We start from the raw sequence: 26,584 nt of genomic DNA, 5'->3' as shown, positions 1-26,584 counted from the left end.
TATGATTGGTTCTTGGTTTTCAATCCATCTACCTACTCTCTATCTTTTGATTAGAGAATTCAATCTGTTTACATTTACATCAAGTAATTTGGTTGGCTAAGGACTTATGAATTGTGGTGGTGGCCAGAGCCAGTGGTGTGCACACACTCAGCTGCAGGGGTCAGTTGCAGACACACATGTAGTGGTGGAGGCCAGGAAGAGCAGCAGGGGCAGGGTCAACCATGAGGGTTCTGCCTGTCTGTGTGCACTAGGGGTTGCTGGATCATGCCATGGGTGCAGCAGTGGAGACAGATGACGGGTCTGGCTGGGGGCTTGCTGGTGCACGGCTGGAGGGGAGTGGCCAGCTGCAGGGAGCACAGTGGTGCAGGTCAGTGACAGAAGACAGGGCCCAATTTGAGCCCACCAGCAGTTGTGGCGGCTTTGGCTCTCGTGTGCTTTCGTATGGCTATACAGTCTCCCCTGAGTGTGCACACTGTAGTGGAGGCTGGCAACATGCACAACCCCACTGGAGGGGCTGGCCTCCAGTGCGTGCATGGTGGTGAGCATCAGCAGTGGGTGTCTAGGCTGGAACTCATGTAGCCACAGAAGCCTGGGATGGCTGCTGGTGTGGTGCCTGTGCTCTGGCAGGGGCACAGGGGAGGGACCGAGGAAAGACCCAGGTGGCTGGAGTCAGTGAAATACCTATGGGGTGAAAGCTGGAGAAATCTACAGGGGTTTGATGGTGGCAGTGCCACCTTTGGTTTCATCAGTGGCAACATCTGCTGGTTTTGTCTACAGAGCAGGGCACTATCACTTTGCTGTCTGGCTGCTCCTAGTAGCCCCTGCTTTTCTTTCTGTTTCTAGCCATGTCTGTACATCAGCTTTGCCAGCCTTGGTTGGGTATAAGTGAAGCAGTACTTTTGCACGGTGCCCAGAATAGCTGGGGAACCTGATCACTCACCCAACTCTTCCTTTCCTGGAAGTGGAAAGTGGGCTCCAGATCTCCCAGAGCTGTTTTTATTCATGAATAGCAATTTAATTGTTGATCTTTGTAAGGGGAAGGAGACTGGCGGCTTCAAAATGATGATGTCACTCCCCTACAATCTTTTTGTAAAAAAATATTTAAAAAATTTTAAAAATCTTTAAATGATGTTTTTAAAAAGCATTTTAAACATACTAATGATCAAGTAGACTAAATATTTGTAAAGACATCCAACAAAAAATAATAAACATTGCTAATCTAATTTTTATTATTGAATGTATTTTTTTCCAGTTGAATCTAATTTCTTTCCCATAGTGCTTCAGACAATATTAATAAGGTCAATAAACAGACCTTTAAATATAAACAGAGGAAATGTTATTTTCTATTAACATTAAAGCACAGAGAAGAAAAAGAACATGGGAGAGAATAATAGGAAGGGCCCTTTAGGTTGGGCGTGGGCCCAGAAAAGACTTCTCTAAGTCACTTTGCAATTGTGGCCAGAAGGAAAAGGTGGCACTGGCTGGGTGTCCTGAGCCAGCATTTTAAGGAACAGAGGAAGGGCTGATGTGGGGAGTGAAGTGCACGGGTTTAAGGTTAGGTATCTGCTGCCTTCTGAAAAAAACAGGGCTTGGAGGAATCAGGCTTCTGACTGGGATCACAGTGCTCTTAGGGGCACCTAAGGGCTCCTAAGAGCACCGTGCCACATCCAGGCAGGAGACGAGGGCAGATATGCCGGAGGCAAAACCAAAGAACAAATGGGTAGACTCATTTTGGAGGGAGAACTGCCAGGATTGCTGGTAGAATTGAAATGGAGAGATAGGTGTGTGAGAAGTGTCAAAAACGATTCCCAGATCTGTCTTGCAAAGCAGTGCTGTTCCGTAGATAATAGTTTGAAGGAATGAATGCATGGGGACACCTGAAGGGCACCAGGGTTTCCTGAAAGGGTCAGAGGAAGGCTGAATTTCATTTTAACTATGCTCAGACTGTGCAGCCCTGAGGCTGCTAAGTGCAGACGAAGATGCAATCACACTCGACATTTTGGTTTGACTTTTAGCACATTGCTAAACCCTTTCCCTGGGTGCCAAACGGCAGAGGCCAAGCCATGAACAGTGGGCTTGAGGGGACAGAAGATGACAGAGCAGTCCTGATGGGGGTCTGCCGGCCTCCCCGCCCCTGTGGTCACCTGCACCGGGGGTGCTCCATCAGCCTCTAAGTGCATAAGCTGTGCTTGGCCCTGCCTGGAAAACAGACAATTGTACAGATGTCTGGAGGACGTACTCCTCCTCCCTCCCTGCTCTCTGTTTTCCTAGTGCAGTATTGAGCTTGTGGAAGGACATTGCACAGGATGTCAGTGCCAGAGTCGGAGCAACATGTAAGCCTGTGCGGGTGTGTGGGGGTGGTGGTGAGGGGCTAAACCTTAATTTTCCAACTGAAAGTATGTTATTAAACAAGGGGAGGCAAGACGAAGATCTGTTTGGCTCATCTCCCTGTGTGTTAATTTAAATAACTAAGCAGTGATCATGGGAGCAGGCCTGTCAGCCAGGATGACAACCTCCTGCCCTTCCCCCCTCAGCCCTTCACTTAACCATCTTTTTCTCCCCACTTGCTCCATCCCTTCATCAATTTACAGTTACCTGAAAGAACTTTAGTTGGTGCATAAACACCATCCATGGACCCGCATGTCATGGAAATGGAGGCAGGCATATTTAGGAATACGACAGTGGGGCCTGTCTTCTTGGGCTGGTGGGCAGGGGACTGGGTTAACAGAAGGAGTGATGGAGGGCTGTCTGAGCTAGGTCTTGAGGAGGTGTGGCTAGTGGGGTGAGGGGGAGTTACAAGGATGTTCTAGACATAGGGACAAAAATGTGCAAAAATATGAAAATAGGAGTCAGAATGAAGTAGTGTAAAAATTGTGTGATGATATCTCAGAAGAATAGACCTAAAAGGTGGGCAAGGACCGATTTAAAAGGTCCCTGTATTCAGGGCAAGTTACTTCTGCTTTGGGCCACTGGGAAATTCTAGGGCAAGGAGCAGAACATTTCCTGACCCCCTGACTGGCCACCCTTCTCCTTTCCTTCTCAGATGTCTTGGAGTAGGGATCACTGTTCTCTATGGCAGGTCAGCAGCACGCGGGGCTCATGGCTTCAGGCTGTTGCACTGTCTCTGTTACCTGTTTGTGAAAGCTGGTCCCTGATTGTCAAGGATCAGCCGGATCAGACCCACTTCCCCTCATTGTCCTTCATCTTAATCCCTTGGCCTCTAAACACTGGGGCATGAACTCCCTCTACAAGTGTTCACTGTCCTTCATTATATAAACCTGTGTTTTCCTGTGCTCTTCTCTCACCAGACCCTTTCCTCTCACATTAGGAAGATGCTAATACCTATTATTTTAGCCTCTTGAGGTGGGTGGTGTACTCTACCTCGGGGAGGTTGGACATATATTTTTCCTTATTCTGTAGGGGGTTGAACTGAGACTTGGGACCCTTTCAAAGCCACACAGACCCAGAGGCACAGCTGGGCCAACAGAACATCAGGCCCTCCGGTGTTTTACCTTCTCGTCTCACTCCCGGGTTTCTTCTCTGAAAATTCTTCTGTTTCCATGTCCCAACATGTCTATTTACTTATATGCTGTAAAACACAAGCCCTATTTCATCTTGTGTGGTCCCGGGTTCCCAGTGGCCTTTAGGACACCCCCTCATGCACATCTGCTGAGGTCTGAAATGTGGCCCAGAGTTCTTCCCAGATAGCAACTGCTTCCCTAGTTTTTGGTTGACCAAATGGTTCCTTTTCATTCTTTCTCTGTTATGTGGCACTGGCCCTTTTTTCCAGCCCTGGCTACCAGGCCCTGCCTGGTACCCTGCCTGCCAGGCCATTCAGGCCCTTCGCCTCTGCTGGGAATGTTGCACTTGGCTGACTCCTGGCTCTCGGGGAGCCATTCTGAATTATTCATTCTGAATACAGAAGCCAAGACAATTTAAAACACAGTCTGAGTTTCCCTTGTTAGGGATGCAGAGCTTGTTAACCAACTTGCAAGTTCTTGACCTGACACCACTTGTGTGCAGGCTCTGGAATGATTCCACTTGGGTTGGAATCCTAACTGTGCCACTAATTGTGTGACATGGGAGAAGTTTTGTAACTTCATTTGTAAGATGGGTATATAAATAGTACCCGTGTTCTAGGGTTTTTGTAAATATAAGTGAAAAGAGCTTTTTCACAGCACACGGCCCAGAGGAGAAACCTGTTTAGTTATTGTCAGCCAGGCTGGGTCAAGGTCTCCACGAGAGCCGGGCGGACCCCACTCAGGCTTTCCAATGAAGGGATGAACCTCCCTTTTGTTACATGTTTTTCCTCCAGAGTCGTCAGTCCTTCCCACCCTCGGCCATTCCCCAACCTTGAATTGTTTTGGAACCCAGCACCTCTGGCTGCTCCTTCACTCCATATCACACAGGGGTGTAAAGACTATTTGGAATACATTGCCTTTCTTTTTAAGGGCTATGAGGTATCAGTTGGTGTGTGTGTTAATGTTGCCCCCAGATGAACCAAAGATTTCTTGCTGTCTCTGCAAAGCAACCATAAAAGAGCTGTTCAAAAGATCTCATAAAAGGCATATGAAATGGAACATAGTGTCTCACAAATGCAAAAGTTTTCACCCCCTTTTTAAAGTCACTTGTCAACAGTCCAAGTTTAACCAATTCAGGTAGATTTCCTCATTGTCTGTTTCAGTCTGTATGCCATCATTTGTCAAGTCAGAAAGGTGGGGGGAGCTGCAGGTAAGAAACATATGAGTTGGCTATTGTCATGGGCTGAATGGTGTCCCCCAAAATTCACACATTAAAGCTAAACCCAGATTCCTCAGAATGTGACTATATTTGGAGATAGGTCCTTTGAAGGGGTAATTAAGTTAAACAGAGGTCTTTAGAATAGGTCCTAATCCACTACAACTGGTGTCTTTATAAGAAGAGGAGATCAGGACACAGACAGGCACAAAGGGAGACCATGTGAGGACAGAAGGCGGCCGTCTGTAAGCCAAGAAGATAGGCCTCAGGAGACACCAGCCCTGCTTTGATCTCAGACGTCCAGCCTCCAGATCTGTGAAAGAATTCATTTCCATTGTTTTAGCCACTGAGTCTATGACACTTTGTTTTGGCCGTCCTAGTGAACTCACACAGACATCAATGAAAAGCTACAATGCCATACAAACCATCCCAGCCCACTCTGCACAGCTGTCTCACCTGCACACTCAATTCCTTATGAACTTGGAGAACTACAAGTTACTCATTGATAAAATCTAAAGTTTCAGAATTCATATGTTGTTTATGTCTACTAATGATAAGGAGAGTGGAACCCAAATCCTCTTGTCGGTTTTCCTGTTTTATGCTCAGCTCCTCTACTACAAGTATCTGATCCTCTGCTCTACGAACTTGCATCATGAAGACCAGTCAACGCTACTCGTAGGGTATTCACTGTGCTGGGGGTAAAACCAACCCAGAAAGGAACTTTTTAGAGCACATTTTATCATGTTGTTTTCTAAAAATAATGCAATTTTCCTAAGTCGATGACATTTGCGGACTGGTAGCCTTGAGCTCAGTAATTTCAACAATAGTGAGAGAAACCCTTCCTGATTCACAGAAACTCCATACAGTTCCAAAATATTTGGCCACTTAATGGGAATGATAGACTGTCACAAAATGAGTTGCTAGAGTAGAAAATAGAGGATTCTGAAATGTGAAGTGGAAAGAGGAGATTGATGGTCAGACCACAGTCATGGACATCAAGAGGAGTGACACTGAGGGGCAGTTCTAGGTAGAAAAGCACTGAGTCTCTGAGTTTGGGCAAAGAAATCCCCACTGTCCAGTGAAGCCAACAGAAAATTTAACCAAGTCCTTGCATTATGGAAGATGCAGCCGGCACTCAGTTGGGACTCAGCCCTCTAGCATCACCCAGTACAGCAAGTGTCTGTCTACTCACCCACGTGCTCCAACATCACCCTTTCTATCAGCTCTCCAAAAGAAGGATGTGGTCATCATTTGAAAGATTCTGGGTTGTTAAAATATGTTAAATAACATTATAAATCCTGCTCTGATTGTCCATTATCTGCAGCATTCAGAATTCTGGAAGAAGGGATTCAAGGATGGAAAACTGCAGCATCTGTGGTGTGGAAGACTTGCACTGGGGCTGCAGACCCTATGGGCTTTAGGTCACTGGGCAGCATGCCCTCTGGCTTCTCTGTGAGAGAGGCTGAGGTTTTTCTATTCGCTATTTCACTTACCCAGTCTTTATTATTTCCTTCCTTCAGTTAGCTTTGGGTCTAGTTTGCTCTTCTTTTTCTGGTTCCTTAATATGTAAAATTGGGTTATTGATTTGAAACTTCTCTTCTTTTTTATTTTTATAAAGTTATTTATTTTATTTATTTATTTTTAGCTGCATTGGGTCTTCGTTGCTGCACACGGGCTTTCTCTAGTTGCAGCGAGTGGGGGCTACTCTTCGTTGCAGTGCGTGGGCTTCTCATTGCGGTGTGCGGGCTTCTCATTGCAGTGGCTTCTCTTGTTACAGAACACGGGCTTTAGGCATGCGGGCTTCAGTAGTTGTGGTGCATGGGCTTAGTTGTTCCACGGTATGTGGGATCTTCCCAGACCAGGGCTCAAACCTGTGTCCCCTGCATTGGCAGGTGGATTCTTAACCACTGCAACACCAGGGAAGCCCCTTTCTTCTTTTTTAATGCAGACGTTGACAGCTCTGAATTTCACTCTGAGCACTGCTTTTGATGCATCCCATAGGTTTTCATATGCTATATTTTTGTTTCCATTCATCTCAAGGTTTTTTTCTCATTTCTTTTGTGATTTATTCTTTGACCCATTTGTTATTTAGGATTGTGTTGTTTAATTTCCACATATTTGTGAAATTTTCCATTTTCCTTCTGTTATTGATTTCTAATTTCATTCCATTTTGGTCAGGGGAGATGCTTTGTATGATTTCAATATTTTGAAATTTATTGAGACTTGTTTTGTGACTGTTCATATGGTCTATCATATGGTCATACAACAGTATGTACCCTTGAAAAGAGAGCTATTGTTGGATGAAGTTCTCTATATACGACTGCTAGGTCTAGTTGGGTTACAGTGTAATTTAAATCTTCTATTTCCTTGTCATTATTCTCTGGTTTTTCTAACCATTATTGAAAGTGGGATATTGAGGTCTCCAACTATTATTGTAAAACTGTCTATTTTTCCTCAGTTTTGTCAGTTTTTGCCTCATATATTTTTGAGGCTCTGTTGTAAGGTTCATATATGTTTATAATTTCTATATATTTTCACTGGATTGAGTCTTTTGTCATTATATAGTGTCCTTCTTTGTCTCTTGTAACAAATTTTATCTTTAGCTCTCTTTTTGTTATGTTTGGGTGGAATGCTTTTTTCCATCCATTCACTTTCAACTTATTTGTATTTTTGGAACTAAAGTGAATCCCTTGTGGATAGTATATAGTTAGTTCATATTTCTTTATTGATTCTACCAGTCTCTGCCTTTTAATTGAAGTGTTTGTTTCATTTAGATTTAATATAACTACTGACAAGGAAGGATTAAAGATAATGTAGTAAGGGGTGTTGTTATGGGCCAAACTGTGTCCCTCCAAATTCGTATGTTGAAATCCTAACCCCCAGTACCTCAGAATGTGACTGTGTTTGGAGATAGGGTTTTTAAAGAGATGATTAAGTCTATTTGCTTTCTATATGCTTTATTCATTTTTTGGTTCCTCAACTCTTAAATTATTGCCTTCTTTGGTATTTAATTGATTATTTTTTCTAGTGCACTATTTAAACGCTCATCTCACTTCTCATACTGCATATATTTTTAGTTATTTTCTTAATGGTTACTCTGGGGATTTAAATTAATATCTACATGTATGACAATCTAGTTTGAATTAATGCCAACTTAGTTTCAATAGTATATGAAAACTTTTTTTCTATAGTTCTGTTCCCCCCTTACGTTGTTATTGTCAAAAATTACATCTTTATACATAGTGTGCCCAGTAACATAGATTTATAATCACCACTTTATGCATTTGTCTTTAAAATCATATAAGATAATAGAAAAGTTTATGAATCAAAAATAAAAATAATACTGGCTTTTATATTTACCTATGTCTTTACCAGTACTGGCATTCTTCATTTCTTCATGTAACTTCCAGTTACTGCTAGTACTCTTTTGTTTCCACTTAAAGGACTGCCTTTAGTGTTTATAATAAGACAAGTCTGTCACAATGAATGCCCTCAGTTTTTTGTTTATCTGCAATATCTTAATTTCTCCTTCATTTTTGAAGGACACTTTTTTCTTCCAGCACTTTGAATATGTCACTTTACTGCCTCTGGCTTCCATGGTTTCTGATGGAAGTCAGTTGTTAACCTTATTTAAGATCTCTTGTTCATGAGATTATAATTATAATGTGTCTCAGTGTGGATTATAATATGTCTCAGTGTGGATCTCTTTAAGTTTATCCTACTTGGAATTTTTTGAACTTTGATGTTAGATTAATATTTCTCATTAAAATGAAGACATTTTTGGCCATTATTTCTTCAAATATTCTTTCTGCCCCTTTCTCCTTTTTCACTAGTTCTGGGACTCCCATTATGTATGTTTTGGTATTCTTGATGGTATCCCAGAGGTCTCTTAGGCTTTGTTCATTTTTATTCATTCTTTTCTCTCTGTCCTCAAACTGGATAATTTCATTTGACTTATCTTCAAGTTTGCTGATTCTTCCATCTTCTCAGATATGCTGTTGAAACACTCTAGCAAATTTTTCATTTCAGTTATTTTTTTTTCACCTGTAGAATTTCTATTTGGTTCTTTTTATACCTTCTATCTCTTTATTGATATTTTATATTTGTTGAGATATTGTTCTCTAAGTTTCCTTAATTTCTTTGTCCATTGTTTTCTTTAGCTCCTTGATATTTAAGGCAATTGATTTAAAGTGTTTTCTAGTAAATCCAATGTCTTTGCTTCCTCAGAGACAGATTCTGTTAATTTCTTTTCTCCCTATGAATAGGATATCTATTTTTGTGGGGTTTTATTTTTGTATGCCTCAATTTTTTGTTGAAAACTGGATGTTTTGATTATCATAATATGGTAACTAGAGAAATCAGATCCTCCTCCATCCATAGAGTTTCCTGTTTTGCTTTTTGTGGTATTTTTGTTTGTTTAGTGAGTTTTCTCAACAACTTTTAAAAGTTTGTATTCTTTGTCATGTGTGGTCACTCTCATTAGCTTAGTGGCCAGCTAGTGATTTGATACAGATTTCTTAATAACCTGGAGCAAAAAAAAAGAAAATAAAAGCTCTTTTAGTCTTTGCAGATAGACTGTGTGTATGTTGGAGTGCTCTTTAAAGTTTAGCCAGTTTACAACTTTGCCATAGCTTTCACTTCCTGCCTGTACAGATCCTGAGAGTCAGCTGGAGATGAGAACTTAGGGTCTTCTTTGGTCTTTTCTGAGCATGTGTCCAGTCCTGAGCATGCACATGGCCTTCTAGATTCTCTGGAATATGTGGGAGCTTTTTAGCCCTTATTTCCCCAAGTATCTCCTTCCTCAGCCTCTCCTTCCTAGGCTTTCAGTCTGTCTGTTGCTTGCCCCAGCTGTATCCATTTCCCCTGTGACTGTGGTGAATACATTTGCCTTTAAATGTTTTCAACAAATAACACCCTAGGAAGACACCGCTGAGTCAGTTGAAACAAAGGCAGACCCTTGAACCAATCCTTCAGGTACCCACCAGACAGATCAAAACAAGCAACTAACATTCTTTGAGAATAAGGTCCATATCATTCCCATTACCAGCAACCTGCACAAGCAATGTGAGTTCCCATTTTCATGCCTACCGCAGAGCTAGAGAGTGGGGGCTGGTAACAGGGTAAGTTAAAATGCTACATAACCTGCTTACTAGTTTTCAGGCATTTTTTTTTCTTGTTAAGTTTTCTCTGGCTGTTGTAAGTTTTTTATCAGATTCCAGAGTTCCGTAAAAAGTCTATGCTGACTGTTTTTGCAGCTTATTCACTGCTTTTGTGGATGTTCCATAGTCCCCCACCTCGACTGATGTCACCTTTACTTCTCCTCTAGGATTTTTAAAGCATTTACTGTGTGTCAAGCATTGTACTACATCTCTGTATTGGTAGTTGGTATGTCAGGACTTAACACTGTAAGATAAGCTTTATATAATCCCCTTTATAGGGAAATGTGGGCACATGGAGATTGAGCTGAGTGGTGGGGCTGGGTCTGTTTGATTTCACTGTCTATTCCATCTTCTCTGTAGCCCACGACACTGTTGATTGCATTGTGCTTTATGATTAGAGATGTACTTGAATTTCACTTTGAGAAAGGAATGTCTTTGCATAATTTTGCTGCTCCTTTTTTGCAGCAGTCTTTTTTTTTTTTTTTTTTTTTTGCGGTATGCAGGCCTCTCACTGCTGTGGCCTCTCCCATTGTGGAGCACAGGTGCCGGATGTGCAGGCTCAACGGCCATGGCTCATGGGCCCAGCCGTTCCGTGGCATGTGGGATCCTCCGGGACCGGGGCACAAACCCGTGTCTCCTGCATTGGCAGGCGGACTCCCAACCACTGCGCCACCAGGGAAGCCCAGCAGCAGTCTTTTTATTGACCAAGCTTGTGTTTATTTTCCTACATTTGATTTATTAAGAAGGTTTATTGCTGGGTGTGTGGATACACATAAAAAATTAACCAAAATGTTTCTGCTCTCACATCAATCATTACAGTGCCTTCCTGAGGAACACAAGCATTAAAATAGAAATAGCCATGTTAATCAAAATAAATCAATAAAGTTTATATCCCTTTTTGATAAGAAATATGGCTAAGTTTGTAAAATTATCACACATCTACTAGTTTTCCCAAAATAAAGAATTCCTGGCATCTTCTTTCCAATAGCTGAAGAGGAATGAGAATCCCAATAAATAGTGCAAGTTCACAGAGGATTTTCAGCCAGAATAATTCTGATGGTTGGTCCCATGTACATCCCTATTACACTGAAGAGTACAAAATGAATCAATGAGATTTAGAATGACTTATGAAATGTGTAACTCAAGCTGGAAGTAAATTGTAGAATTTGGCTTCATTGCTAAAAGGAAGAGGTTCATTATGTTATCTCAATAACAGTTTTGTGGGGTTTTTTTTAAGTATGGAAATTTACAATTGTATAAACCAAAACATGCATCATTTTAGTATAGTCTTATTGGAACTTTCAGATAATGCCCTAAGTTCTGCTTTCTGCAAGGTTGCCCTTCACTGAATTTAAATTCTATTGCCTTTTAAACAAGTCACTGCACCCTTTATTCTTCTGCTCTCCATTGGCTGCTGCCCACCCCAACCTGGGCTGTACCTGCTGAACTTGGTATCTCATCTCATCTTTATCACAGGCAAAGGCCCTGCTTTAGCTTTGGGTAGGGTCAGGGTTAATGCTAAGATGGAGATCCCTCAGGAGGGCGACTAACCAGGATAAGCACTATGGCCAGGCCCTGAAGGAAACTAGGCTTGCAGTTCTGGTTTGGATCAAACTTAATTACAATAGATCTACAACTGTCACCAAAGGGACCAGTATACACAGGTTAGTTAGTAAAATGTGGAGTGGAAGTGGCTGAACCTGGCAATGACCTCTGGTTTCCAACATACATTGTTCCCAACTTGTCAATGTTTAGATTTTAAAAGTTCAGTTTTTACATAGCTGAGCTTTAGAATGTTTTCCTCAAAACATTATTATGAATTGTAATTAGTTTCAAGGAAAACCAGCGATGCCTAACTGAAAAATAATAAACATGGTATATCACTATTTATCATGATACATGGAATAGTGATTGTTTACAGGAAGAGAAATGCATTCATGCATTTTTTTATTGAATGAATAAGTTTGCAGCTCTTCCTGAGCACAGGAGTATAGAAGAGAAAGCTCCAGTAAACAGGATTTTGACATCAGGCAGAGCTCTTGGGGAAGTTTCTGAAGAAGAAGCAGGACTATCTCTATTCCTAGAGCTAGTGACTCAATAAATACATATGAGTAGACATGTTATATTAATAAAAAGACCAATTCTTTGTAATACCTGAGTAAACTTCTTTTATTTGCCAATCTAGAGGTAAATCAAATATAAGGAAAACAGGCATATAACCCTCAGAGCTGGGCTTCCTTTCAGAGACCTTCCCCCTGATGACCCAGCACAACAGGTGCTCCTCATGCAGATATTAATCTATAGCTTCTTCATCTCTGAGGATGTGACTCAGGTGTAGAGCAAGGAAGACTATCCAGAGTATTGAAGGAGCCCTGCACAGCCCCATCCAGGTGGGAATAAGCCAGAGGCAACACAATGAGCCTACAGAAAAATAAAGGTGTTGCCTACAAAGAGCCAGCTGAGAGTGCCAGCTTTCCTCCATCTCCAAAGCTGGCAGCCCTTCAGATGGGTGCAACCATAGTAAACAGAAAGCTGTGTACATTAAGTATTCTTATGTTCCTTACAAAGACTCACTTGGAAAAGTATCAGCCAAATTAAGCCTCACCTCTTTCCCATAACACCAATCATTAGGTGCTTGCTATGTTAGTATTGAATTTCAAGAGTCCCCAAATAAATTTCATATATTGCCTGAGAGTCTTGATAGGAAGGTGATGTTTCCACTGAATGACTAGTGGAGGCATATTATTCAGCCATAAAAAAGAATGAAATAATGCCATTTGCAGCAACATGGATGGACCTAGAGATTGCCATACTGAGTGAATTAAGTCAGACAGAGAAAGGCTATCATACGATATCACTTATATGTGGAATCTAAAATGTAACACAAATGAACATATCTAAGAAACACAAACAGATATAGAGAACAGACTTGTGGTTGCCAAGGGGGAGGGGTGGGGGAGAGAAAAAAAAAACAGTGGAGATGCAGCCTGCAGCTCAGTCACTGACCAAGCCAGGCCACATTGCCTGAGGCGTCTGGTCCATTTCACTATCAAGCCTGTGATTTTCATGACAGTGAATACTTTGTGAGCTATTTATAAGTTGACCAAACCAAATTTCTTTCTCAACTTTGTGAAAATTATTTAACAATTGGTTATGGGATTAGTAATATTATTATTATTTTATTTTATGGAAACTACTGTACTAGTTTTCTATTGTTGCTGTAACAAATTACCACAGACTTAGTGGCTTTAAAACTATACAAATTTTATTATCTTACTGCTCTGGAGACCAGAAGTCTGAAACAGGTCTTATGTTGCCAGGATTGTGTCTCTTCTGGATTCTCTAGTGGAGAATTATTTCCTCACCTTCCCCAGCTTCTGGAGGCTGCCTGCATTCCTTCATTCATGGCCCTGCATCACTCCTTCCACTATCACTGCTTCCAGCATCACATCTCCCACTTCAACTCAGACACTCCTGTCTCCTTCTTATAAGTAGCCTTGTGCTTACATTGGGCCTGCCCAATAATTGGGGTAGTCTCCCCATCCCCAAATCCTTAATTTAATCTCATCTGAAAAGTCCCTTTGGCCATGGTAGGTATCACGTTCATAAGTAGGAAGTATTAGGACATGAACATCTTTAGGGAATCATTATTTTGCTTACCACAATCTGAGTTCTGCCCCCCAAATTCATGTCTGTCCCATGTGCAAAAAATATTAATCTCATTCCAATATCCCCCAAAGTCTCAACTCATTACGGCATCAAAGTCCATAGTCTCAACTAAATCTCATCAGCTCCAAAGTTCCAAATCTCATCATCTGAATCATCTAAATCAGCTATGTGTGAGGATTTGGGTATGATCTAGCCTGAGGCACAATCCTCATCTGTGAATTTGTGGAACTCAATAAACAAGTTAATTACCCACAAAATACAATGGTGGGACAAGCAGAGGATAACAGTTAAAGATATTCCCATTTGAAAGGAGAGAAAATAGTAGGAGAAAAGGAAACACTATCCCCCCCACCCACAAATTTCTAAATCCAGTTAGGCAAACAACAGTAGGTTTCAAAGGCCTGGGGCTAATCCTCCATGATTAAGGCTCTGCCCTTAGAGTCATCCTGCCTTTTTCATGAAGGGTAGCACATGTTTGCAGTTGAGTAGTTTCTTTCAACCTATTTCCTGCCTGTGGAATGTTGGTGTTCTGACAGCCTTCTTTCATTTTGGCCTCTGTCTGTCCCATTCAGCCCCAACTGACAGTGTTTCTGCTGGTATAAAATTTTTAAGAATCATTTACGTCTCCTGTGTATGTCTTAAGAATTTACACTCCTACACCTCCTTCATAAATCTTTCATGGATAATTCTTTTGCTTACATGGCTGAGAGGACCCATGCGTCACACATTTAATTTCCTCAAAGAGTCTGAGGCAGTAGCAAAAGGTCCAACCACACCCTTGGCTTTCCCTTAAGAGTATGTTTTCCTGACAATGAACTCCTAATTATAGCATCTTTTGCAACCTGGATAAACTGAGAATTTCCCAAATCAAGTCTTGGTCCATTTTTTGTTGGCCGCTCTTACCTTAATCTGTCTCTTTCTTCTCACATTTTACTATAAGCAACAGGAAGAAAAAACAGGCCACAACTTTAACACTTAGCTTGGACTCTCCTCATCTAAGGGTCCAATTTCATCATTGTATCAGTTTCCTGTGGTTACTGTAACAAATTACCACAAACTTGGTGACTTAAAACACATTTACTGTATTACATTTCTGGAGACCATGATTCTGAAATCAGTTTTGGCCAGGCTGTACTCCCTCTGGAGGCTGTAGGACAAAATCCATTTACTTGCCTTTTCCAGTATCTAGAGTGGCATGCCTGCATTCCTGGGCTCAGGGCACCTTCCTACATCTTCAAAGCCAGCAGCACAGCATCTTCAAACATCTGTGCTTTCATCACATCACCTTCTTTCTTTTATCTATGTGCAATTTCCTTTGCCTCTCCCTTATAAGGATCTTTGTGACTGCATTTAGTGCCCACCTGGTTAATCTCCCCATCTCAAGACCCTTAATCACATCTGTTAAAGACCCTTTTCCCATATAAGGTAATGCTTACAACTTCCAGGAATTAGGACCTTTTATCTTTGAGGGGCATTATTTAGCCTATTGCAATCTTTTACAAGTTCCGCTTTCCACGTAAGCTTTCTGTCACTATACAGCGAGAATCTCCTTTCCTCCAAGTTCCAGTTTCCTCATTTCCTTCTGTTACCTCACCATTAGGGCCTTTGATGTCCATATTGCTACCAGCAGTGTGTTTATGACCATATAATGTAGGTCTTCTCTACCATGTTTCTCACTGCAAGTTCTCATTACAGAATCATTAACATTCACATTTCAATTAACAGTCTGTTCAACATAGTCTAGGCTTTTTCTATAATGAATCTCAAAATTCTTCCAGCCTCTTCCCACTGCCCAATTCCAAATCATTTCCACATTTTTAGGTATTTGTTACAGTAGTATCCCACTTCCAAGTACCAAATTTTGTACTATTTTCCTATAGATGTTGTAACAAATTATCACGAATTTATTGGCTAAAACACAACCAATTTATTATCTTCTAGTTCTGGAGGTCGAAAGTCCAAAAAAGGTCTTACGAGGCTAAAGTCAAGCTGTAGGCAGCAGGATTGCATTCCTTCTGGATTCTCTAGGGGAGAATCCTTTCCTGCCTCTTCCAGCTTCTAGAGGCTGCCTGCATCCCTGGGCTCATGACCACAATCCCATGACCTCTGCTTTTGTCATCATATCGCCTCTGACTCTGACACTCCTGCCTTCCTCTCATAAGGACTGCTGTGATTCGCCTGGGCCCATCTGGATAATCCAAGATAAACTCCCCTCTCCCAAGGGCCTTAACTTAATCATGTCTGCACAGCCCTTTTGCTATTTAAGGTAACATATTCACAAGTCATGAGGTTTGGGGGATTAGGACATGGACATCTTTGCAGGACCATTATTCTGCCTACCACCACACCTTCTATTGGACTGAATATTCTCAAGTAAATGAAGAAGGCTCAGATCTGGAGAGCATATTGGGTAGAAATCTCTTTATGCACCTATTAACTATTCTTGTTTTTTTCAGAGAATAAAGCAGCTGCTATTTCTCTTTTTCAAATGGAAAGGCTGGACCAGAGAAGTTAGGCAGTTTTACAAAGTTGCACAATTCATTAATGGCAAAGCTACTCTAGAATTTGGCTGGGGTTTTTTGCGGTACACGGGCCTCTCACTGTTGTGGCCTTTCCCGTTGTGGAGCACAGGCTCCAGACGCGCAAGCTCAGCGGCCATGGCTCACGGGCCTAGCCGCTCTGCGGCCTGTGGGATCTTCCCCGACCGGGCCACGAACCCGTGTCCCCTGCATCGGCAGGTGGACTCTCAACCACTGCGCCACCAGGGAAGCCCGAATTTGCCTGTTTTAACATCTGAAGCACATGCCACTGCGGGCTGCCCCTGGGCAAGCAGAGGGCTCTCTAGGGAGTTTACATCCAAGTTGAAGCAAACAGCTTAACTCACAAAATGCCCTTTTTCTTACCCTAAAATTAAGATGTTCAAAAATGGGATATTATGTTCCAATAAGTCAATGCCTGAATGTCTTTAGAAACAGAAATTTGACCTTTGGGGAAAAAAAGCAGGATCATTGGATCTACCAGTAATTCAGTAAATTTTTCCATAGGCATATTCCTTAACCTTTTGAGAAAAGTAAGGGTTTCTAGGAGGTGACCTGGCTGGCTCCTTTGAGCTCTGACAGTCCACATTCCATGGAGTGCTCTGATCTCAATTCTGTGTGAAGGAGGTTGGTTGTACATCAAAGGACACTGCATTTTAAGAACCCCATGAATGGAAGGGTCCCTCTTATCTAGAGATATTATTTGAGTACTATAAAAGCATAGGCCGTTTTTGAAATGCTTAAAGGATCAAAATTTTAAGTGTTGTTCTCTTACTAAGGTTGAAACATTTGCTATTGGGGAATTTATCTGAATAATACATTCACTCCTTAGAGGAGAGACACTATCATAGATGAAGTATATTTTTCTGATGTTTGGAATTCAAATTCTAAAGAGGTCTATTAAAATGGGGGAACAATCTGTGAGGCTCTAATGTTAGCATTTATCAAGATGGTAATTGTAGAATTATCTTTTTTATGTTTTCACTGGAATTATTTTTTTCTTCAAAAGGGTTTTCTTTTTACATCCAGCTAAATTCTGTCCACCTGTCTCTACCCACCCTCTCTCCTCCTGCTGTATGCTAAAAGCAGACTCCTTGGTGTACATTCCTTGCTATTGTTAAATGTTGTCAGTGCAGTGGTTTTGGCCTAGACCTCAGGACCAAACAGCTAGAATAAAACAAGACACCAAATGCTGAGAACACAGTGACAGAAAAGATGGCTCCTCACCTCTCTTATAAACACACGGTGTTGGCCAAGAAAGAGGAGTACGTGAGGAAAAGGAGGAAAAGCCAGGAGTGGGCAGAGTGCCAGAGGTGGGAGGTCAAGTCTCCCTGAGGGGTCTACTCTGACAAGTAAGGGCAAGGAACAGGAACGCAGGTGGCAGTGCCTCCAGTGGCCCCGGGGATCAAATCAGAGACCCAGCACCAAGCAGGGGGGAGAGGAGTTAACTGTGATTCACCACATTGTCAAGAATTCAGCCAACAGATCTGGCTTCAAGGCAACCTCCAGACCCAGTGGGCCATAGAGTGTTTTCTGGGGGACAGAAGCCCAGTTATGTGAGCTCCAAGACATGGCAGTGTCTAGAGAGAAGATTCTGCCATGGAAGGACCATCTCCACGTCACCCTGCTGGTGGGAGTCCAGCCCATAGTTGTTGATATTATTGGGGGCAACTTGAAGACTGCAGCACTGGGTCTGCTGGTTGAAGTCTGCTGTGCATACAGCAGGGCTTGGACAGTCAGGACCACCTGAAGCACCCTGCCCCCCCTCACACTGTTCCCACTGGCTGAGCCCAGCATCTTCCTTACCCCAAGGCCATCAACTGTTGGAACAGAGGCCGTAGACCAGCACTGAGATGCACTTTTCTAATTGGAAGCGTTCTCTGTTCTCCCACATCACCATTTCTTCATGTGCTTACTTTCACATTTATTGCTTTGTACCTAGCACTATAGCTTTATATATACTTTTTATTTCCCTACTATAAATTTGCTTCTCAAAGAAATTCTAGATTTACTGAGTCATTGTGATTTTATTCTCTAGAACATATTTGACTCACTTAAGTTTTCTGCCCCACTATTGCTTTGTTTAACAAATGGCTTAAGTTTACTAACAATATAAAGTAACACTATTTTCCTTTATGTTGTCCTTCTCACAGGCTGTGTTTTTTAAGTCCTGTTTTCTTAATTCTAATAAGTAAATATTCCTTTACCTTCCCCATTTTGTAGTCTCTAATAATAATCCTTTTAAATAGTTTATGCTTGAAGATGTCCACACATATACAGATATATGCATATGTATATTACACACACACACATCTGCATGCTAGAATTAAATATTTTACCTTTCAAAGTCATGATTATGCAGAGATTTTAAAGATGTGGGAAATGCCCCTTCTCTAATGTTAGGTAAACAGAAGACTGAATTTTATAAACCAAGAACAGAAAGAAAACATCCGTAGCTGTGAAGAAATCTGGACAAAGTGTACCAGGTGAAATTATAAGTGAAATGATATGTATTTGTAATATTCTTCTTTATAACTTTTCTGTATTTTCCATACTCTTTTACGAACATAGGTGGCGTATAATTTTAGATATCATCTCCCCACCTAAATATGAGACTTTTGTGGTATATTCTCATCCATGTGCACTCACACCCTCTGGAACTCAGTCCATTTTGGGGAGAGTGGTACCCCCAGGCAGAGGCAGCAGATTTCCTCTCCATGATGGGCACACACCTTCCTTCCACTGACACGTTTTAGCTCCATTCAGAGAATACATGAATTGACTACTCCATCTGCAATCGTCAAGTGTGAATTACATGCCCAATTTAATAGCAAAAAAGTTAAGCTATCTTAAAAGAAGGAAGAAGTAAAGGCAAAAATGATTGTGTTTACATTTTTATTCTCACCCCAGGCACATGGGCAAGATCCAGACAATATAACAAAATAGAATTGTAACGTCTGTTTAAAGTTGAAAATTGTGCAATTTGATTTCATTTTATGCAATTACATTTCATTTTAAATAATAGAATTAAACACTAAGAACAGAAGACTAACTCATTAAAGAAATTTAGATTTACTACTTAATTAGTAAATCTGTAGGGAAATAAAAGCACCACAGCATGATGACTCCGCAAGTACAAATAGAGTTTTGGGTCACACAGCCTGTGGGGCACGTGCCATTAGGGGCTCTGCATTCTTGTCCGGATCCCTTAATATCCATGCCTCACTTTCTTACCTTGACACTGGGGTGATAATAGCAATACATTGTGCTATTCTAATTAGATATGTTAATGCAGGTGAAACACTTAACACAGTCCCTAGCCCAGACAAGCAACTCTTATGATCAGCACTGTTTTAGTCATTAGTGACAGTGGTAGTGAATGGTGGTATTATTATTTGGAAGACCAGACTTGGATTAAAAACAATAAGAAAGTTGCTATCATAACACAATTTTGCTTACTCTATAGTTTCATGACATCAGCCCAGTACACAATAATTATAGTCAGCTTCTGGTCGAAACTTGGGCTGTGTATTTATTCCACACTTTTATATATATATATATATATATATATATTTTTTTTTTTTTTTTTTTTTTTTTTTTTGCGGTATGCGGCCTATCACTGTTGTGGCCTCTCCCGTTGCGGAGCACAGGCTCCGGACGCGCAGGCCCAGCGGCCATGGCTCACGGGCCCAGCCGCTCCGCAGCGTGTGGGATCTTCCCAGACAGGGGCACAAACCCGTGTCCCCTGCGTCGGCAGGCGGACTCTCAACCACTGCGCCACCAGGGAAGCCCCACACTTATATTTTTGAGCTTATAAATTATTTTAGAACATACATGTATTTTCAGCCTTGTCAAGGGAAGTTTTTTTATTACTGTGGGTAAGTGATGGGAGAATAAAAGAATAAATTATCTTTAAAGGCATCTCAAATTGCTTTACAAGCGGTAATGTATGTACAGACACTCACCAAGCCACAGAACTCCTGAGCAGATTTGATTTAAACCTTATTTCTAAATGATATTCATCTACAATGCAATCCTATGTAATTTGGTGGGACAGTTTAGACAATTTCATAAAAGATAGTAATTAAAATAATGAGTGGAGTGCTTAATATGGCTTTCAAAACGTGGTGTCCAGTAAATAGCCAGAGTCGGTGAGTCATTGAAAGGTCCCCATCTCTTGTTTTTCAGCTTGACCATCTCGGCAGAGTGCCCAATGCAACTTGAAGACTTCCCGATGGATGCTCATGCCTGCCCTCTGAAATTTGGCAGCTGTAAGTTATTTTCACAAGTAAGAATCGTGGTTATATTTTGGGGGTTATGTCCCCCAAAGACAGAGAAGCATTTATGTTCTATATGTGAGTAAGAATGAGATGAGCTGCAGTCTGCTTGGGAAGTCTGGAGAGTATGGTGGGACACACACCAGGCTGGTTTCCTTGCTTGTAACTGAGAATGCAAGTGGAGGCACTTGCCTGTTAGGGTATGCTCCTCGGGAAGCAGTTCCCTACCCCTAGACCTGCACCAGGCAATTGCACCAGGCAATTCTTTCTTGTCTTCACTTCTCAGATTGCAGGTCACCTCCTCCAACAGCCCTTAATGACCCAATTTCGGTTACCCACCTGATAACTCCTTATTGCATGGTAGTTATTGCTATGTTGAGTCACTTCTCAGATGTCCTATATGAACATTTGATTATTTATATGTGGGTTATTTAATTTTTAAACAGTTTGGGGATTTTCCTGTTATCTTTCTGTTACTGATTTCTAGTTTAATTCCATTAGAGTCAGAGGACACCCTCCGTATGGTTTCAACTTTCTTTACATTTATGGGGGTTTATTTCATGACTCATTTTGATATTTGTTCTGTGAACACTTGAAAGTCATGTGTACTTTGCAGTTGCTTGGTGGAATGCTCTACAAGTATTGATTAAATCCTGTTGATTATGGTGTTGTGAGTTCTATATTGTTTGCTGATTTTCTGTCTTCATCAATTGTTGAGAAAGAGGTGCTGAAGTCTCTGACTGTAATTGTGCAGTTGACTATTTCTACTTTCAATTCAGTGGGTTTTTTGTTTCATGTATTTCTCAGCTGTTATTTGGTGTATACACATTCAGGATTATAAATTCTTGTGGATGAATTAACCCTTTATGATTGCATAATGTTCATATCTGTCTCTGGTAATTTTCTTTGCTTTGAATTCTACTTTACCTGAAATCCATATGGCCACTCTTTCTTTCTTTTGATTAATATTTGAATGATGTATATATTTCCATATGTTTACTCTAAGCATCATTACGTTAAAATGAGCTTCTTGCAGATGGTGTATAGTTGGGTCATATTTTTTTTTTTTTTTTTTGCGTTACGCGGGCCTCTCACTGTTGTGGCCTCTCCCGTTGCGGAGCACAGGCTCCGGACGCGCAGGCTCAGCGGCCATGGCTCACGGGCCCAGCCGCTCCGCGGCATGTGGGATCTTCCCGGACCGGGGCACGAACCTGTGTCCCCTGCATCGGCAGGCGGACTCTCAACCACTGCGCCACCAGGGAAGCCCGGGTCATATTTTTTAATTCACTTTGCCAGTCTGTATTTTCAATTGGTGTATTTTCATAATTTACATTTTATGGAACTATTGGTATGTTATGACTTAAGTTTGCCATTTTATTTGATTTTTTGGTCTTCCATTCTCTCTGTTTTCCATTTCTCTATTTTCTTTTTCCTGACTCCCTGTGGGTTAGCTGAACATTTATTATGATTCCATTTTTATTTATTTACAGTGTTTTTGTGTATATCTTATTGTACATCTTTTATTTTATTTATTTATTTTTGTCTGCGTTGGGTCTTTGTTGCTGCGCACGGGCTTTTCTCTAGTTGCGGCAAGTGGGGGCTACTCTTCGTTGCAGTGCACGGGCATCTCATTGCAGTGGCTTCTCTTGTTGTGGACCACGGGCTCTAGGTGCACAGGCTTCAGTAGTTGTGGCACATGGGCTCAGTAGTTGTGGCTCACGGGCTCTAGAGCACAGGCTCAGTAGTTGTGGTGCACGGGCTTAGTTGCCCCACAGCAGGTGGAATCTTAGTTCCCTGACCAGGGATCAAACCCACGTCCCCTGCATTGTAACAGATTCTTTACCACTGGACCACCAGTGAAGTCCCAAGCCATTCTTTTAGGATAGACTGCTGGCAATAAATTCTCTTAGTTTTTCTTCATCTGAAAATACCTTGATTTCTCCCTTCATACCTGAAGAACATTTTTAATGAATATAAGATCCTGTTCTGACAGTTCTTGTGGCATTTGAAAAATGTGTTACTTTGCTGTTGCCTCCATGATTTCTGATGAGGAATCTGCTATAATTCAAACCATATTTTCTTTATAGGTGAGACATCTTTTCTCTCTCTCTCTTTTTTTTTTTTTTTTTTTGCAGTACGCAGGCCTCTCACTTGTGGCCTCTCCCGTTGCGGAGCACAGGCTCCAGATGCACAGGCTCAGCGGCCATGGCTCACGGGCCTAGCTGCTCCGCAGCATGTGGGATCTTCCCAGACTGGGGCACAAACCCGTGTCCCCTGCATCGGCAGGAGGACTCTCAACCACTGTGCCACCAGGGAAGCCCTCTTTTCTCTCTTGTTGCTTTCAAGGTTTTTTCTTTGACTTTAGTTTCAGAAGTTTGACTATGATGTGTATTAGTGTGGATTTCTTTGGGTTTACTGATTTGGGATTTACTCCACTTCTTGAATCTATAGATTTTGGTCAAATTTAGGACATTTGACCAGTTATTACTTTGAATACTTTTTCTGCCCCATCCTCTTTCTCTTTTTCTCTCCTGACTCAAATGACATGAATATTAGATCTTTTGTTGTATTCCCACAAGTACTGAGGCTCTTTTCACTTTTTTTTCTATTACATCTGTGTATGGTCACAGGCCCCTCCAGATGGCTATTCCCTTGTTCTCTGTATATCCCTTGCCTGACCAGTGCCTACTTCACCTACACCCTACTCATATGACTGACCTACATACCTGCCCCAGGCCCCAGCTAATGACTGTTCTAGCTTTAGATAAGAACTCTCCACTCTGCTTATCAAAGGGGTGGTGAGGAACAGACCCCTCTGCTGGTTTCCCTGGTAACCAATGAGGTAACCTGATATAATTTCCTCCTATAACTGGCAATCTCTCCTTCCACCCCGGGAGCAAAGACGGCCTCATGTCCTGCCTGCCATCCGCCAAACATGGTGGGGTGTCACTCCAGGACCTTGCTTCAGAGGTGTAAGTTCCCCCATCCATTAAACCATTGATGTTTCTGTCACTGGCTCTTTCTTCAGTCTTAAGGATGGGCAAATAGAGGGCTTGTAGACCTGCAGGGTGCAGCCCAACAATCTGTTTTTCAGATCACTTAATTTTGATTGTTCTATCTTTAATTTTACTGATTCTTTCTTTTGTCCCCTTCATCTTTCTGATGAACTCATTTACTGAGCTTCTTATTATGGTTATTGTTTTCTTTAATTTTATGTGTCAACTTGACTGGGCCACAGGATGCCCAGATATTTGGTCAAACCTTATTGTAGGCATGCATGTGAGGATATTTTTGGATAAGATTAGCATTTAAATTGGTTGACTGAGTAAAGCAGATTGCCCTCCCTAATGTGGATGGGCCTCGTTCAATCAGTTGAAGACCTGAATAGAACAGAAGGGCTGACCTTCCCATGGGTAAGAGGAAACTCCTCCTGCCTGATTGCCTTGAGCAGGCAATGTTGGTCTTTTCCTTCCATGAAAACTGAAACAGCTCTTCTTGGGTCTCCAGCCTAACAATTTTCAGACTGGAACTACACCATCCGTTCTCCTGGGTCTTCAGCTTGCTGATTGCAGATCTTGGGACTTCTCAGCTCCCATTATTGCATGAGACAATGCCTTATAATAAACCATGTATGTATGTGTGTGTGTGTGTGTCTCTCTCTATATATATATGTATATACGTATATATATGTAAATATATGTATATGTATATATGTCTATATATGTCTATATATAGAGAGAGAGACGCACACACACACACATATATGTATATATATCCTATTGTTTCTGTTTCTCTGGAGAACCCTGACTAATACAGATTTTGGTTATGAGATGTGGGTGCTACTGTAGCAAATACCTGAAAATGTGGATGTGGCTTTAGAACTGGGTAATGGATAGAGGCTGGAGACTTTTGTGGTGCATGTTAGAAAAAGCCAAGATTGCTATGTAGGGACTGTTGGGTGAAACATGGATGTTAAAGGAGATACTGGTAAGGGCTCAGAAAGAAAAAAGAGAGCTAGAGAGAAACCTTTCTTCTTCTTAGAGAATACCCAAAGAATCATGAACAAAATGCTGGTTGAAACTTGGATGTTAAAGGTCTTCTGGTGAGGTCTCAGGCAGAAATGTGGGACAGATTATTGGAAAGTGGAGGAAAGCTGCTGCTTGTTATGAACTGGCAAAGCACTTGACTACAATGTGTTCCAGTGTTTTGTGGAAGGTAGACCTTATGAACAATGAAATTGGTTATTTAGTTGAGAAGATTTCTAAGGAAAGTGCTGGAGGAGTGGCTTGGTTCTTCTTGACAGCTTAATAGTAAAATGTGAAAGGCAAGAGCTGAATTAAAGAAGGAATTGTTAAGACAAAAAATGAAAAAAAAAAAACCCAGAACTTAAAGATTTGGAAAATTCTCATACTCATATTGCAAAAAAAGAGGAAGTTTCAGGAGAGAACACCAAATAAAAAGGTTACCCATGGTGTTATTGGCCATCTCAACAGAAGGCAGGTAGAAAGACCCCAAAGGCAATTCAGAGACCATCAGGACTGCCAGTCCCACCCCAGGTGCAGAGTGCATAGGCCCAGGGGGCCAGATGGCCTCCAATTGGGCTTCAAAGGGCAGGGCTAGCAGTGCCCTGGGTGCCACGCCTTGCAGGGCAATGGGCATGAGTCTGCTGCCTCAGAACATTGAACCAAGGAGAATTATTCTCAAGCCTTAAGATCTAACGGAACTCGCCCTGCTAGGTTTTGGACTTGCTTGGGACTTGTCACTCCTTATTTCCTTCCACATTCTCCCTTTTGGAACGGGAATGTCTATCCTATACCCATCCCACCATCGTATTTTGGAAGCAAATAACTTGTTTCACAAGTTCACAGCTGGAGAGGAATTTTGCCTCAGGATGAATTGAGTCTAGATAATATTTAGATGAGACTTTTGACCTTAGATGCTAGAGTTGATGCTTGGAATGAGTTAAGACTTTGGGGATACTGGGATGAAATGAATGTATTTTGCATGTGAGAAGGACATGAATTTTGTGGGGCCAGTGGTAGAACACTATGGACTGAATTATGTACCCCCAAAATTCATATTTTGAAACCCTAATCTCTATTGTTACTGTATTTGAACATAGAGCCTTTGTAATTAAAGTTAATTGAAGTCATAAAGGTAGAACCTTCATCTGATAGGATTGATGCCTTTATAAGCAAAGGAGGAGAGAAATCTCTCTCTGTCTCCACATGCATGCAATGAAGAAAGGCCATGTGAGAACACAGCGAGAAGGCAGCCCTCTGTAAGCCAAGACAAGAGTCTTCACCAGAAATTGAATCTGCTAACATCTTGGTCTTGGACTTTCCAGCCTCCAGAACTGTGAGAAAATAAATTTTGATTGTTTAAGCCAATCAGTCTATGGTATTTTGTTATGGTAGCCCAAGCAGACCAACACAAGTGCTAAAACTTCTCTTTGGTTTTTCTTTCTCTCTTCTGTTTCTTTGCTGAGACTTTCTATTCTTTCACTTGTTTCAGGCATGTTTGTAATTGGTTGTTGCAACATCTTATGGTGGCTGCTTCAAAAATTCTTTTTTTAAAAGGATTTTTAAAAAGTAATTTTTTAAAAGGTAATTCTGACATCTCTGTCATATTTTCTTTGGCATCTATTGATTTTTTAAAAAATTCAGTTTGATCTTCCTGGTTGTTGTTAGGACACATTTTTTTTATTGGAACCTGGACATTTTATGTATTATGTTATGACAATCTGGATTTTATTGAAACCTTCTGTTTTAGCTAGATTTTTAAAACCACTGCTCTGGCAGGGAAAGGTGCAGCACAGCCTCATTACTGCCAGGTGGGCTTCCCTTCAGCCTCCACTGACACAGGGATGACTGGGCTCTTGCTCCTGCTGGGTGGACGCGGGACTCCGAGCTCTATACAGGTCTTCACTGACACCATGTGGGGGAGGGTGGGCTTGGGGTGGCAGGAGTCTGAGCCTCCACTAAACTTCCTGTGATGCAGCCCCAGCAAGGAGCAGGAGGACATGCTCCTACTGATTAGGGTGGGAGTCCAGGCTCCCCACTTGGCCTCTAGCCCACTACAGAGAATTGGCATCAGTGCTGCCCAGCAAGGATGAAAGCCCTGCTCCCTCGTGTTGGACCTTTGCTGATACCTGCTGAGTGTGAAAGCCTAGGCTCTCCACTCTCTTTGCTGGCCTGGGGTGGGG

The 26,584-nt window shown here is 41.7% G+C and overlaps 1 protein-coding gene across 1 annotated transcript in view; it reads left to right on the top strand.

The window, feature by feature from the left end:
• The window catches only part of GABRA5 (gamma-aminobutyric acid type A receptor subunit alpha5), a gene marked incomplete at its 3' end in the record, with an annotated part of 99,705 nt that overhangs the window by 38,002 nt on the left and 35,119 nt on the right, over window positions 1-26,584 (top strand). The window contains exon 5 of the mRNA XM_079913169.1: window positions 20,291-20,373. Coding sequence (XP_079769295.1) covers window positions 20,291-20,373 — 83 coding nt within the window. The remainder of the gene's footprint in view (window positions 1-20,290; window positions 20,374-26,584) is intronic.

This window comes from Stenella coeruleoalba, assembly GCF_951394435.1.
Source record: "Stenella coeruleoalba genome assembly, chromosome: 2".
Classification (NCBI taxonomy): Eukaryota; Metazoa; Chordata; class Mammalia; order Artiodactyla; family Delphinidae; genus Stenella; species Stenella coeruleoalba.
This window is presented reverse-complemented; position numbering and strand designations above follow the sequence as displayed.